General features: G+C 37.3%; 2 protein-coding genes across 4 annotated transcripts in view; one reads left to right on the top strand and one right to left on the bottom strand.

Moving 5' to 3' along the window:
- The window catches only part of LOC136249758 (uncharacterized), a 72,886-nt gene that overhangs the window by 25,725 nt on the left and 31,212 nt on the right, over positions 1 to 15,949 (top strand). For all 3 annotated transcript variants that reach the window (XM_066041885.1, XM_066041877.1, XM_066041869.1), the window contains exons 5-7: positions 4,702 to 4,912; positions 6,094 to 6,246; positions 9,986 to 10,177. In XM_066041885.1, coding sequence (XP_065897957.1) covers positions 4,702 to 4,912; positions 6,094 to 6,246; positions 9,986 to 10,177 — 556 coding nt within the window. The remainder of the gene's footprint in view (positions 1 to 4,701; positions 4,913 to 6,093; positions 6,247 to 9,985; positions 10,178 to 15,949) is intronic.
- LOC136241809 (uncharacterized) lies at positions 423 to 2,689 on the bottom strand. The gene is made up of 3 exons (XM_066033136.1): positions 2,539 to 2,689; positions 2,232 to 2,433; positions 423 to 2,173 (listed from the first exon to the last, which is right to left on the bottom strand). Exons 1-3 carry the CDS (start codon positions 2,687 to 2,689, stop codon positions 985 to 987), a joined length of 1,542 nt encoding a protein of 513 aa, XP_065889208.1. The 3' UTR covers positions 423 to 984.

Raw genomic sequence — 15,949 nt, 5'->3', positions numbered from 1 at the left:
ATGATACCTTGGAATGGCACTTATACTACAGCTATAAAAGATGATGATGAGTTGCACCGTAATAAAGGATTCTTGTGCTTGGCCATCTATGATAAACTGTTTGCAGTCCTTATTCGCTTAAGACGTGGCCTAGAAGCCATTGATGTTTGCATTAGATTTGGAATAAGTGAATCAACTTATAGTTGCATGTTTGCTGCATGGGTAATTTTTTTGTCAAAGGAGTTAAGGTTATTATTTCCATTTCCATCAAGGCAACAAGTTTTACAGTGGATGCCACCATCATTCAGAAAGCATTTTCCTAACACCAGGATTATTATTGACTGTTATGAAATGGAATGTCAAAGGCCATCAAGCCTAATGAATTCATCCATAACCTTTTCTCAATACAAAAGCAGAAATACATGGAAATTTTTAGTAGGATGTACACCATCAGGCTTAGTCAGCTTTGTGTTGGAAGCGTGGGGAGGATGAATTTCAGACCAGGAATTGACTATGAGATGTGGTCTCCTAGATTTGTTAGATCGAGGTGACATGATTATGGCTGATAAAGGCTTTAATATACAAGAAGCTGCTGCTACAAAAGGAATTCTAGTGAATATTCCTCCTAAGCTAGAGTCAAAGAAGAAGCAGATGCCAGCAATAGATGTAGAGAAAACACGGAGAATTGCCGAGTTCCGCATCCATATTGAAAGGATTATTGGCAGGGGACGAAAGTTTGAAATTCTGAATGGCAAATTCCCTAATGTAATGCATGGCTTAGTTAGTGATATTAACTACCTGTGTATGTATCTTACTAATTTTGATATTCCATTAGTGCAATAGTTGTATGTTACATGAAATACATGAAGTTTAAGAAGGAATTTTGTAAGTACATTCACAACTATAAACATGTAGGACATAATTTACACCGAGACAAAATAGTGTATGTTCATGTAGATAGCTCAAACTCTTCCATTAAGATCTTTCCAGAAAGTATTTCAGGTATTACATGAGTAACATAAAACTGCTCCAGCCTTTCTGAAAGATGTTCCAATAATCTGCATCAGCTATAATCCGATCAACAATCACACTGTCATTACTGTAGACTATAAAGTCACACCATTCCACTCCAATAATGGCCATTTCACCCTGAACTTGAGCATAGTACAAGTGATCAGATGGTAAATGAAGGCTTCCATCTTTCCCCCTCTTCATGAAAAATTTCTGACCAAACTTTTCTTCAATTTCATCTGGAGATAGTTCAATTGTTACAGACTTATCAATGCTGTAGGGACATTTGATTTCAATACACCCAAAGCAACAATTGTCAACAGAAGAACAATGGACTTTGCCATCAGATGACGCACCCAGAAACGGCTTCTCAACCATCAAGTGTAGCCCACTTGGAGTAACTTCCATGACCTCTCCAACAGCTAGCCTATTTTCAATATACAACTGACGAGCCTTATTCTCGTTCTCCTTACCCCACCGAATCTGAGGTGGTACATGTTGCATATGCCCACCATACCCCATAATGTCCCTTACTAGTCGTCTCGGATCAGTAGATGGCCTGCGGTGGAGAATTTCACTAAACTTTGAACTGGTAAGTCTTCCATTATGTAATGAATGCCAAAGGTCACATTCTGATTGGTCACGAGTGGCAATCTCAATCTTTTGCACTGTTTCAAATGACAAAGATATCTCTTGCAAATACTTATAACCTTCTGAAATGGTAGGCACAAAAAACTTACTGGGAACAATTCTGGCAACCATATCATGTGAAAAAATAACATGATTTCTTAGTAAGGATAACTCGTCAGCATGTACCATCATTGCATTATTAAATTTAGGATTATCTCTCCAGAATTGTTGCAACCCAGTATTGGGAACAGTTCGTTCTATATGGGTCAAGAGTTTGTCCACAGATGTGGGCTCTAACTGCCGATGATATGAACGACGAGGATCAAAGGAACTATGCTGCACAGACTGACTACATGACTGGATATTGTCACCATAGCATGGCTTCACAAACTTCATCCCACTAGCTAGAGCTGGAGATACAGTTTTCTTGGGAGGTTGATGCCACTTCATTGGCATGGAAGTCTTAGACACTTCTTCTGGTAATTTCTGCTCACTTGCATGATAGTGTATGTAGAACAGTAATGCTGCAATGTGATTACATGCCTGTCCTAGCCTAATTAAATAACAGAAGCAATAGCATGAGACACAATACATTGTATATAGCTACTTACCCAGATACACATGAACACTGAGCAGCATATGTATCTCCAGTGTCTCCATTTAATGACACAAACACTTCCAATGGATCCTCACATGATAAAGAGTGATATACAAATGCACGGAAATATAAAACTCTTAAATCCAATTGATTTGTAGAAGGGCATTCATAAACCCAAACATTCTTGACAAATCCATCGTAGAAAAATTTAAATGCTTACAGACTCTTAAACGTGTTCAACTACTGCATATCAAATGATTTATCTCGTTCATGAACCAAATACACGAAGAGGTTCATAAAAGTATAATCTACTAGCACACCATCCAACTTCTTGCTCCAATCAGTAACATTAGAGAACGATGGAAGACTTCGAAGGACCTCCTTGACTTCGGGAGTCAAGTACGAGATACTGAACACTTCTTCTTCACCGGAATGCTGCTTCTGGATAGCACCAATCTGTGCCATCGCCATGAGTCTGTCAATAAGCTCCGTCTTCCTAGTGGCTGCAGAAACGCATACAGACAAGTTTTTCGCTAGAGACTTTATATCCTTTACTTTCATTCTGTTTAAACATTCTCTTAAGTTCATAACTTCATCCCTTTATAGGTTTTTACCACGTAACAATGCTTCTTCAACTTCCAGATCTGCGGTTCCCTCCATTGCGTTGCTTACCAACGTGACCAATTTCCGAAAATTCCGGCGATTCTGTTATACATGGAAGAAGTCTATAGAGTTCAGCTATGAAAAGATCACCCTGTAGAGAGTTCAGCTATAAGAAGTCACCTTTTAGAGAGTTCAGCTACAAAGCAACCACCATGTAGAGAGTTCAGCTGCAAACAAATCACCCTGTAGAGAATTCAGCTACAAACAAATCTCCCTGTAGAGAGACCAGCTACCCTGTAGACAGATCAGCTAGAAGAAGTTACCTTGTAGAGAGTTCAGCTGCAAACAAATCACCCTGTAGAGAATTCAACTACAAACAGATAACCCTACAGAGAGTTCAGCTAGAGTCAAGTCACCCTGTAGAGAGAATCCTGTAAAGAGTTCATCTACGTACAAGCAGATCACCCTGTAGAAAGTTCAGTTACATTTCAAGTCACCCAGTAGAGAGATCAGCTGCAAATTATCCTGTGGGGATTAATTGACATGTAATAAATATATGCAAGAGTTCATAATATAATTAACTCTTGATATATGCATTATATACATAATTTGTACATTTACTGATAAAATCAGAATGAGTTAAAGTATTTATAAAATCTGCTTCATCTTTTTCTTTTTCCTGTGGAAAATATATAGGTTAAAAAGCCCCAAAGCTGGCCATAGGCCGGCTTTGGGGTATACAAATACAAAAAGAAGTGAAATCTAATCAAAAACAGCCAAGCTGTGAAAAAAGGAGTGCGGCCCTTGAAAAGGCTATGGTGAAAAAAGATGTGAAATCCAAGGTGGCGGCCAAGAAATGGCTGTGATGGTAGGTTAATGGTAAAAATTTTAATAACGACAATTCAGGTGAATTTTGTGCCAATTGACCAAGCGGCACCAAATTCACCTGAATTGTTGTTATTAAAATTTTTACCATTAACCTACCATCACAGCCATTTCTTGGCCACCACCTTGGATTTCACATCTTTTTTCACCATAGCCTTTTCAAGGGCCGCACTCCTTTTTTTACAGCTTGGCTGTTTTTGATTAGATTATAATATCTATAGAAACCTCTTCATGTACTGCAGTGGTGGAATCTTTCAAAATATTTAAGAGAATAGCTAGTTTTCAGTGCTGATGGCTTACTGTAGCTAGCTAGTTAGTATACCTAGCTACGTATATTCAAATGCATACGGGTCCCTTGTGGGATAGTTAACAAAACATTCTTGACTACTCTATTAGAGTGTTTCATTTGTTTTAGTGAAACGATACAACAATGCTGCAAAGAAGCATTGTGCTGTAAAATCCAGTCTTTACATTGGCATGCTGACCTTAATCAGGCATTTTCCATTGGTCATTCCTGTTCTTTCTTTCCGCACCTGTTTTCCTAGAATTCTACTTAACCCATTTTTTGCTGAGACCAATACTAACCATTTATTTGTTGCATGATTGTGGTATACAAGTGTATAAGATGTCAGTATCAGGAATTTTAAACTAGAGTAGAGACAATATTTATACCCAACAAAAAGCACTTTAGCAAGCTTTATCAAAATAGTATGACAGTAAGAACAAATGTCCCTACTCAGCATTTGTAAAATCTCTGCAGTACAGTAGGGATAGTCACTTATTATTGTTTTACAGTAATGTTACGTACTAATAGCTTGTTTTAATACTTTTTATTGAGGTATTATAATTATTTTTTCTTAAAATTCCTAATTTCTTACACTTGTTATGTGCAGAATTTATTTCATTTGTTTACTAATCATGTCTGTATGTGCATACATAATCTACACTTCTGTTTATAATTAAAAACGGCTGTATACACTTGTTTCATTTCCCAGGATCTAGCCTATGGTCCTAATGCAGTACCACTACCTATACTTTATCTGGTTTCATATTCTGGAATAAACATAACAGCTGGTAGTGATACTGTTATGTCTAGTCCCCATGTGTTTACACTACTGGCAGTGGATGGTTCTGTTATTGTTAGTGTAACAGCTTACAATGACTTTGGATCAGGAGGAACTAGTCTGGGAGTTCAAGATACTATTAGTAAGTCACAAACATGCATACTGTAGTCTATGTAGCTTGGAGCTTGTGTACTATGAGAAAACTTGTAACTTATTCTTAACCCACATTGTCTAAAAAACTGGATTTGAACTTAATAATGTATGCATGTCTTACACAAACATTTTAACTGTCAAAGCATGCATCCTATGGCTACACAATTTATGTCATTGTACTCAATGATGTAACAATGACATCTAGGGTTTACCCTTGATGATACCTAAGGTTTTACCCTAATGCTAAATGGTGAGGCAATATAAATAACTTTTTGATAAGGAAACACACAAACCCTTTACATACACTCTACCTTTATATAACTCGATGGTGGTTGCTCCTATCAACTTGCAACAAGTTCCATTCGCTTCAAAAACTTCCATAAATTTCTATCACATCACATATGACTCACGTAGACCACAATCAAAATTAAACAGATGGCAAGAATTTTGAAACACAGAAATGCAAGTCACTATTGTTCATCACTTCGTAATACAGTAAGTAAGCTTCTGTAGTTACAGTGCTCATTTAATTTAAGCTCCACTAGCCCAGTGAACACACTTTCAATGAATGTGTAGTTTTAAGCTATAGGAGCTTTAAAGTTAAAAAATGGATGAATTTGATAGGTTGAAATCTTGTGCATGTGATTTCACTTGTTATTGTTGTTGTACAAAACTTCCGCTTTTTAATTTGTTGATGTACAAGAACTATTAGAACCTGTGTACAAAGAGAAATATGTACAATGACCCTTTGAGTATTTGTATCATGGGTTGTGTAACGGTGATGTTAGAAATTAATGACCCCTTATTACCATGCAGATTAGTAATTCATGCTGGTTTACCATGACAGAATATTTTTGGCATAAATGCAATTATATCACCTCTACACTGTATATGTATTGTATGTACATGTTTAGGACCTTCAGATTGGAGCATGCTATGTACGTGTAATTTTGTATCCATCTTAATAATGCAAATGACTTTGAATTAAGGTATAATGTATATCTCATTCATAATTGTCTTAAAGGGCGAATGATGACTCTTAACACATGTGACTTTCCTAATAGGGGTAAAAATCATTTAAGGGGAATTTAAGGAAAATCAAATGCTTCCATTACACAGAATCACACATGTACTGTACACATGCACACTGAATGTCTATTTTTTCCACAGTATCCCCTGTAGTAGAAGCGACCACATCAACGGTGCTTGAAGGAGATACTCCAGCAGAGACATATAGTGTAGAAATTGAATGTGATATTAGCCCTAGTAGTACAGCTGATTATTGTGAAGTGATTGCTCGTAATGATGACAGTACTGTTTCAGGTAATGTTTATACATTGTATTTACAAGGTATACAGGTATATGCAGTACTTGCAGTATGTACATGTGTCTACAATCACTAACAAGTGTTGAAGTACAATACGTGTATATGTGGCATGTATAGTGTGTGTGATCTAAAGTCAAGTTATACTTATATACAACAGTTTTTCTACCATATGTATATGTTACACAGCATGGATACATACATATGAGCTTTATATGTTTAAATATTAATTCCAAACACAACTACTGTTTGTGCTACTTAAGTATGTATGTGTATAGACCATGTGTGTGCTAAGATGTGGCACTTTATTACATCATCAAAATAACGTATCTGCCATATTTTAAGGGCAAAAAATGTACACATTCTATGTCTACAAATTTTTTTTAATGTTGATATGAAGGAATCATGCTAAAAGATAGAGTAGCACTGGTATAAAGTAAGTTACTAGGTAAAAGTATAAATCCACACAAAAACAGCCAAGCTGTTAAACTGTGCATTGTTAAAATTTATTAGCATTAACATCATTGCAGCCATTTCTTAGCCGCCACCCTCGATTTCACAACTTTTTCACCCAGGCTTTTTAAGGCTGCACCATTTTTTTCACATAGCAATTGTTAAAATTTATTAGCACTAACATCATTTCAGCCATTTCTTGACTGCCGCCTTTGATTTCACAACTTTTTTACGCATGATTTTTAAGGCTGCACCATTTTTTCACAGCTTGGCTGTTTTTGTGTGGATTTCACTTCTTTTTGTATTTTCAGTTACAAGGCCCCAAAACCAGCCTATGGCTGACTTTGAGGTTTGTTTTTACTCCCTCATCTTCTTTTCTATGTAAATACAATGATGATTATTGAAGACAGACTTATAAACGTATTTCATTGCATGATTTAATTCAATATTTGATAATATTATTGCAATACTCTAATAGAGTGCAGATTTTTTTTGAGGACTTCTAATAGAACAGGCATAGAATGTTCTAGAACAATCTAGTACTTCTATTGGTAGATATATGAAATTACAAAACATTTGATTATAAGCAGATTTCAACTAGAAATTTCATTTATAAAGTAGAAATTAAGTGAGGTGATCAGCCAAGGTAGCAGTGGTTCAGTGGTTAAAGATGCAGGTGTTAGGTATGGAGGTCCCTGGTTTGAATTCTGGTAAGTTTTTTTTGACATTTTTTGCACACCTTTTTTACCATGCGCTGACTGCTCTATTAGAGTATTTTGATCTCGCAATTTTACACTTGCTTGGTTTTTGCTTTATAACCTTGTCACTGTAACACTATTGCTATTCAAACTATCAAAAGACACTGCTACAATGATCAGCCCATCTACACACCAACAATTTTAAAGTTGTATGTAACTCGGTTTACCCTGTAGCCGTGACAGAAGTTTAATCTTTTTTACATGAATAAACACTCGTAACTCCTTGAAAATTCCTCAGATTCACAACAAACTTAGTATGTGAATCCACCATTACACGCTCTTCATTTGTACCAAAGATCGAGGCAGTTGAGTTACACGTTTGCATTTTATAGCAAGTTTTGCAAAGTGTGCGAAAAGAAATCGAAGCCCCCATAGCCTCCATACGGGATAAGGAAAAAACGAAGAAATTTAAATGAAACTTTGAATGCTCATATCTCGCAAATGGCTGTTGCATATTTAATCAAATTTGCTGTGTTGTGTACCCTACCTGGGGGACAGCTATAATGCAAAAATGGTGTGCTTTGGAGTAGGGGCTATGGAGCTATGCATGCATGAATAAGCTTGTTTTCTTTCTTCCTGTAAATATACTCATGGTGTAGTCGCCGGCGTTTTTGGCTGCACGACACACTACTGTGTGTCTTGATAACATATTTGCTGCATGGTGAGTTATTTTGCCTAGGAAAGGTTTTGCAATAGAACGTTTGATACTTTTATCGTAAAACTTGATGCTGTAGCAACTATTTCCCAGTTTTTTCCAGACCATGCCTTGGCATGCACAAGGTCTATACAGCGTATTTTTGATTCCCTAAATCTTGTACATATCTCGTATATTTAAATGTACATATGCATAAATGATTTGATCTTTGGAAGATAATGAGGCCTTTAAATTCACTAAAAGACTTGCTTGTGGCTCTTAAAATTTTTAAATCCTGCCAGCAGAAATATCTCAGAAATTGCAATTCTCACTTTCGGTCATTGATTTGTTATGCTCTCCTAAACATATTGCAGGCTAATATAATAGCCTAAAGTCACCTAAGGTAACATGAGTTTTGCTACTCCATTCATTTTATATACATGCCTAAAGCATTTCGATTATGAGAGGTACAGTTTAATGTTAAAGTCTAGAAAATATCTGTTTCGGGTATGTTCAAACACACAATTGGCTATTTCCAGAAAACCCAGCTTTATACAGTTTTGGCAAAATCATTATATTACCAGTTTTGAGGAAGTGCCAATTTTAGCAAAAAATTTATTACCTGTGATTTTATTTCAATTTCATTATTGCCAATTTTGGTAATATCACTCAAACCCTTGTTATAAATGTTTTGCTTGTGGGATTTGGTATCCTATTAGGAGATTGGACTAGGGAATCAGGGTCTACGGATTAGGGATTGGGTACAGGAATTAGAGTTAAAAATAGGGCTAGAATTAGGCAATAGTTTAATCTACAGTATGTCAAATTTAGAATTAGTTAGAATTGAGGACTTTAGGTTTGTAAGGTTCTTATCCACCATCTTTCTCTTGATTCTTAGGGCTAAAGTTGTCATTTCGGTAACTTATGCAAAACAATATTTGCCAAATTTGAAACTTTATCTGGTTGACAGAACCTAGATTGGCAAACATATTCTTCCAGGTTTGGCAACTATGGTGTATTAAATCACAAGCAAACAGTTTATGAGCTACTATAAAAAGGATTGCTCAAACTAACCAAATTGGTATCTCTGTAGAGCATTTTTAAAACTGAAAGTTGCTATGCTTGATATTGCATGCATTGGTGATAATAATTAGACATTTTACTTGTGTGTCAGAAATTTCCATTGGTGGAAACTTTAAGGTGACTACTCCCAAGAGTTGCCAAAATTGGCAACTTCTACAAGCATTGGTACCAGAACATACCTCGTTTAGCACTCATCTGTTTTCCCAAGTATTTCAAACATATTTTGTCTTCAAATAAACTGCAATTGGACTTTACCAAATACCCACATAGATGGGTAAGCTTCCTGGCAGAATGGCTATTTTGCATTATCTGTATTGTGGGTGCGTTTCGTATGCAAAACTGTGCCTGGTACACCATAAACAATTTTTGACAACTCGTTGCCATTGTAATTGCTCATGCTGTGTCTTTAAACTGTTTTATAATTCATACACCTGTTTTATACTTCATACTGCTGTGATGCCATGACACATGCAATGGCAGTAACTGGTCAGTTTCCTTGTCGACATGGTTATCTTCACTAGCATCAGTCTCAGGAAGCAATGGTAAAGTGTGAACTTCGACCATTTCTCTTCAGTTCTTTAATGAAAACATGTTCAGTCTTCCATACTCATGTTAAAATTTGTCCTAGGTCTCTATCCTACCCACAGTGTACATACTGGGCTTGGGGTGATGTAACTTTTACAGTAAAGTTCCCTCAGAAGTGTGCCGTTCATATATTTTAGTATTAGATACATATGTATTTCACCTCATGTCTGGTACATGTATGACCTACAGTGTACTGTTACTAAATGTACATTATCACTTCCTCAGCTTCAGCCATTATTATGAATCATATGGCTACAGTGACAGTTACTGGTCTAGTATGTGAGGAGACATACTCAATCATAGCTGGCGGGATAATCACAAATGATGTAATGATTGACCGAACATTAGATGGGCCCAGATTTCATACAGAAACTATTCTTGCCTCAGCTTGTCCGGTAGTTATAACAACTACAACTGGTAAGAGAGTTATTTATCACTATAGCTGTACTGATTTTTTGTTTGATATGTTTGGTGGATACCTTTGTGACCCAGTCTGGGAATCGCCTATTTAAAAATATCGAGAAATGCCAGTTTTAAATATTCAGTGTGTTGTAGCTTGCCAATGGATGAAGCTACTGTATGTTTACCAAATTTAAACTGAGGTTGACTGTATCAGGCAAGCTCCAAAAGGGGTGAGAGGTGGGAGCTGGAGGAGGCCAAAGGGCTGTTTAAAAAACAAAATTTGAGAGGAAGGCTTAGAGATGAATTAGGCAAAATTATAAGCCATTCAAGTTTCAAAATTGGCCTAAATGAATATACATTTACGGCACAGGTCTTTATTCAACACCACAGTGCTGTACCACCACATACATACAGCCAACCCCAGGCTGGCTAAAGCTCCATTAGGGCTCCAAGCTGCTTGTTCAAATCACCACTATGCTTGGGAAAAGCAGCCATCAAAAGCAGACCACTAAGTGGTCATAGGCACTACGACCAGTTTTTCCCAGACACCATTACATTTTAAAAGTACTATACTGACTCCCAGACAACTTTTACACATCACATGGGGCAGATAAGGTCATATATGTAATAGCTATACCACGGGCAAGAGTGCTTTGCCTGATATATACGCACAAGCACTATGGCCGCAGGCCTGAATGCGAATGCTTATATACAGGCAAAGTACAAGTGCTCGTGGTACAGCTAATGTGTTCTACTTTAGCATGCAGACTCACCCAATTCACAAAATCTGTAGTTACTATACCCTTCTGGGAACCAAATAAGCTGTGATTGTGGGATTGAATTTTGCCAAACAAACTGTGGTTGTGAGTTCAATTTTAATACATCAAACAGTAGTTTTTTGATTTTACTTTTGCTAATATAGTAATTTTAAGAGACTAGTATTAATCATGTTACTTTAATTACTACATTTACAAAAGTAAAAGGCAAACTACTGTTGATGTATTAAAATTGAATCCCACAATCACAGGTTGTATGCAAAATTCAATCCCACAATAAGCCTTTTCCATAATGATGTCAGAAGAAATACAGTAAGTTGATGTTGTGCTACTTCTAAAACCAGGCGCCATGCAGCTAGCTAACTCATCTGGGATTAACCATAGATAGTATATGCTACTGTGAATTAACCAACTATGTATTACTATTTTACAATAGAGTAATTTTGTGTTGTGCAATAATATTATTAGCTAATTCTCATATTTCGTAATTCACGAAATTTCCATAATTCGTTCAATTACGTTGCTATGCATTGCTAAGGAAGCGCTTGTTAAACAAACCGCTTTTACCAACATATTACACACAGAAGTATCTTCTAAACTGTTTCATAGTTTGACTATTGTGTTTTTCCCACAAATTCTCTTGACAAAGCCTCAAAGCTGCTCTTCATTTTCGTTCGTGTACGTAAGGGATACGCCCCCTTTCAACTCGAAGCGATAGGCTATTCCTGGTAGTGTACGAGGCCTGCACCATTGTTTTTCAGTTGTTAAATGCCTGAAAACCTCAAAGAGAAAGTAGTTTATAAAGTCTGAGGAAAGTCGCCACACCCGTATTTCAGTCTGTCGAAAAGAAACCACCTCAGAGCAAAGTTGACTTGTGCAGAAGTTTAATACAGACTTCATTTCGCTTTTACTCCTTACGCAAAAGCTGTGGTTGCCATTATTTAACAATTTTGCTCACGTGGGTGCGTATGGACAAACATAGATAGGCAGATAGGTAGATAGGTACACACACATGTTTTTTACGAAAACAATTTCAGTAAACCAGGCGCGTGCCCATAGCCGGCTTCAGCCGGCTGTGGGCGCGCGCCTGGTTTAAAAATGGCGACCTCTATTTGGGATACTCTATTGTTTTCAAGTACAGGTGATATTGGGCGACAAATGAAGATCAATCGTTGGTGTGATCTAGGGAGAAGATATTGAGCTAAAACTAACAGGTATGGGTATAACACAGCGGAATAAAATCGTTTATGTGGGTTTTGAAAATTTTGGGTAGTTTTGAAGGTTGAGTAGAAATAACAATCCTGTATATACGTTGTAAACGTACCTGGTAACTTCGCTTCAATATTACCCTTTATTAACAACTAAATGGTTCATGAAAAACTTGTCGTCATAGGATGCAATACTCGAAAATATAAGAATACCCCAAATAGCAAACCGATGTGTCATCATTATGGAAAAGGCTTATTTGTTTGATTCCCTATGTAAGAGAAGAGAGATGACAGTATAACATCAAAGCAATCTGATGATTTCTGGATATAGTGTGCACTCCTATTAGGTGTGCAATGTCTCAAGTTAACGAGATATATGCACTACCTTAACAAAATATATGCTTGTTAAGGCAGTGTGTATATATCTCGTTAACATTTTGAGCCAGTGCAATATGTGATATGTGTGCACTGGCTTTCTTTTGATCTGAGGTGTGAAAGTGGTACATTAAAAATTATAAATTCTTGATAATGTTGATGATATAATTATTTGATTGGACAGGAGTAAGTAATAGAATTTCACTTTTAAGTGTAATATTTCAATTATACAGTAAGTTACACAACCATGCATGCTTGCTGAGCTAATACTGGCCACTTTTTAGTATGCACCTACAAATTATAGCCGATTTTTAGCTTACCTTGAAATTAACACACATGCATCCAAAGCTTAAGGTGGCAATCCATAAAGATACTATTAATACACTCTATTAGATGCCCAGGCATTGTTCTTGATTGGAAATTAATGGTAACAGTGCTATTTTTTATGAAGTTTAACTTGTTAAACAAAGTTAATGGAGGGAGATAATTTGTGTTTGTATTGGCGGTGTAGCAACACATTGCAGCTAGCCAGCGTTAGATAGGTACGTAGCACACCTACATCACAATGCTGGATGTAGTATGGAACAGTAGGTATTAATTGGAAACTCTACGAACGCATGCTCAGGAAAATACCACGTGTATGGGTCACTTCAAATGTGTAAGTAGGTGGAACAAAAAGTCAATCTCATTGAGGATGCTGAAAGAGAAGAAAAGAACCAGTGATGTGGGCAAGTCACGAGCGCACTGGAGAGTCCGGTTCGGAAGTTGTGCCACTACCGGCGTAGTGGGAATGAGCCTGAGTAGCGAGACACGGGGCCGGTGGGCGATGAAGTAATTCATTATTCAGACGGTGGATTAACCAATTGCCTTAATGTTTGCCTGGTGAGTTCTTTCCATGATTTGCTGTGAGCGACTTGTATGTATGCCAGCAAGCCAATGTGTTATTCTTCTCAGTTGTAAAAGCCACAAAACCTCCGCGCATTTGGGGATACTCAATGTAGGCATGCAGAGGGTAGATTTATTTGTCTTGACTCATGTACTAGGCGTTAAATAAATTAATCTTCGACAATAATTACCATAAACGATTTAGTCTACGAGTTCGTCGCCGAACCGGATCGAGTGGGGGGCGTGGCCAGATGCAAAAATTACGCTGTCATTTAGTTAAGGTACAGGGTACTAAGCTGGATGTGCCTTTTGTGGTTAATACACAAATCATGATTGGGCTGGGTGAGCAAAGTTAATATTGCATGACAAGCACTGATTTTTAATAGAGCAGTCACACTGATATTGGAAGTAATTGTTTCCCACCCAGTATGGCAGCTGGAATTAGGGAACATGGGTATCTTTAGCAATATAACACTTGCTAGCAATCGACATAGTGTCCACTGTATTGTGGTGGTATAATACTGAACACCATCATAAAATAAACTGCCGGAATTTACTATGTGCAGTACAAATGATCAAGCTATATATGTTTTGACAGCATAAGTCTAGCAGACCAGCAGGTGTGTTAATGGGTATACCCAGGAATCATTTGTGCTGTAGGTAATTACCACTTTACTTTACGTAGGTACCCAAAGGGTCTATTGGTGAGTTAACGCTCCTTGGCCTCTGGGGCCCCCTGGGGTTTGCATTGTGATGGTCACGTGCACCTTTGTAGCATCCTGTGTGTGCCTTCATAGCATTAAATAGTGTGTAGTACAGGTGCCAGTGATTTGGCTCACTGAGGGGCAAAAATGTTGGTTAGCAACGAATATTAAGCAAGTGTTATGTGTTCTAGTAGTTAGCTGGCACTGGAATTGCTCTCTTTTATTTGTGTGTAGTACAGGTGCCAGTGAGTTGGTTCACTGAGGGGAAATGTTGGATAGTAAAGAATATTAAGTGCTCCAGTAGTTGGCCGGCACTGACATGGCCCTATTTTTTATTTCTATGTAGTACAGATGACGGTGAGTTGATTCACTGAAGGACAAAAATGTTGGTTAGTAAAGAATATTAAGGAAGTGGTGGGTACTCCAGTAGTTGGCTGACATTGACAAGGCCCCTCATTTTAATTTTCAGATCAGTTCTTCTCCCCTTCCACCAAAAAAAAAAAATTAAATTAAAAAAAATTCCCATACTTCCAACCGGCTACATTGATTGTATACGATCCACCACTGAATCACTACATATTTTCTATATGTACAGTATCATAATACATATAAACTATAGTCATTTGTATTAAGGTACAGACAATGGGGTCAGTGTGTGCTGGAAAATGTTAATGCCTCTGGCGGAGTGTGGTTAATGGTCTAATAATGGGAGGGTACTAGGTTTCATTGTAATACCATTATAGTACTTCTTGTATAACAGTGTAGCGTATATTATGAAGTGTGGCTTGCTACAGTGGTATGTATTCAGCTATCTATGGGGGTATAACTTGAGCTGAGTTCGATATAAATGATATCAACCAGTAGACTCTAAAGATACTGTGAGTAATACAATGGTACTCGACCTTAGGTGACCAAAGGGCCCATTGACACGTTACCACTACCTTGGTCTTGGGGACCCCTGGGATGTACATTGTGATGGTCCACCATGCATCTTTGTGGCACCCCGTGTGTGTCTTCATAGCATTAAATAGTGTGTGGCACAATGCTGTTCCAGTCTGGCACTGGCATGAGCTTCCTTTTATTTTTGTGTAGTACAGGCGCCAGTGAGTTGGTTCACAGAGTAAATAATGTATATTTATATATATATATATATATATTAACAAGGGTTAGTAAAGAATATTAAGCAAGCAGTGTGTGTTCCAGGGGCCTCATTTTAATTCCTTTTGTCATGAAGCAGCCTACCCCTACTCCTCTCCTTCCTCAAAAAAAAAAATATATATATATCCCTCCCCTCCTTCTCCACCTGGTTACATTGTATACGATCCACCGTATAATTACAATTTTCTATGTGTACAGTGTCATACCAAACATAAACAATGGTGCAGAAAACAGGGTTGGTATGTGCATTTGTACCATCGGTGTGGGAATAATACAGCCTTCCACCCAAACTGTTCAGCTATACGCAGGTTCTGTTACAGTAATCGAATGTTCTATTAGAGAAGTCAGTTGAAATAGTTTGTATGAATGTATTAAAGTGATTTTTGGCTAGCTCGTATGCTTTGGTCTTTAGATTGCATGGCAAACGTTAATACCACCGGTGGAGCAGTGTCAGTGGTCCAACAATGGTGAAGTCCTTCAGGTTTTCATTGTAATATAATTATTGTATCCATAAGTTATTGTACCCATAAAGTATCGTAAGCAGTGTAGTGTATATGGTTCTGGAAGGGTGGCTTGTTACAGTAGTATGTATTCAGCTATCTATGGGTCTATTCCTTGAGCCAGATTTAATATAAATGACGAGCAGACTCAAAAGATACTGTGTGTACAACAGTCTGTGGG

The sequence above is a fragment of the Dysidea avara genome, chromosome 1, assembly GCF_963678975.1.
Source record: "Dysidea avara chromosome 1, odDysAvar1.4, whole genome shotgun sequence".
NCBI lineage: Eukaryota > Metazoa > Porifera > Demospongiae > Dictyoceratida > Dysideidae > Dysidea > Dysidea avara.
The sequence above is the reverse complement of the archived record's forward strand: the minus strand, read 5'-3'. Positions and strand labels throughout refer to the sequence as shown.

Excerpts from the sequence above, each read along its gene's own strand:
- LOC136241809 (XM_066033136.1), bottom strand. The coding sequence starts at position 2,689 with ATGGCGATGGCACAGATTGGTGCTATCCAGAAGCAGCATTCCGGTGAA. Across the intron at positions 2,434-2,538 it reads TTGGAGCAAGAAGTTGGATG|CATTTAAATTTTTCTACGAT; the intron begins GTGTGCTAGTAG and ends AGAGTCTGTAAG. Across the intron at positions 2,174-2,231 it reads CAGTGTTCATGTGTATCTGG|GCTAGGACAGGCATGTAATC; the intron begins GTAAGTAGCTAT and ends TTATTTAATTAG.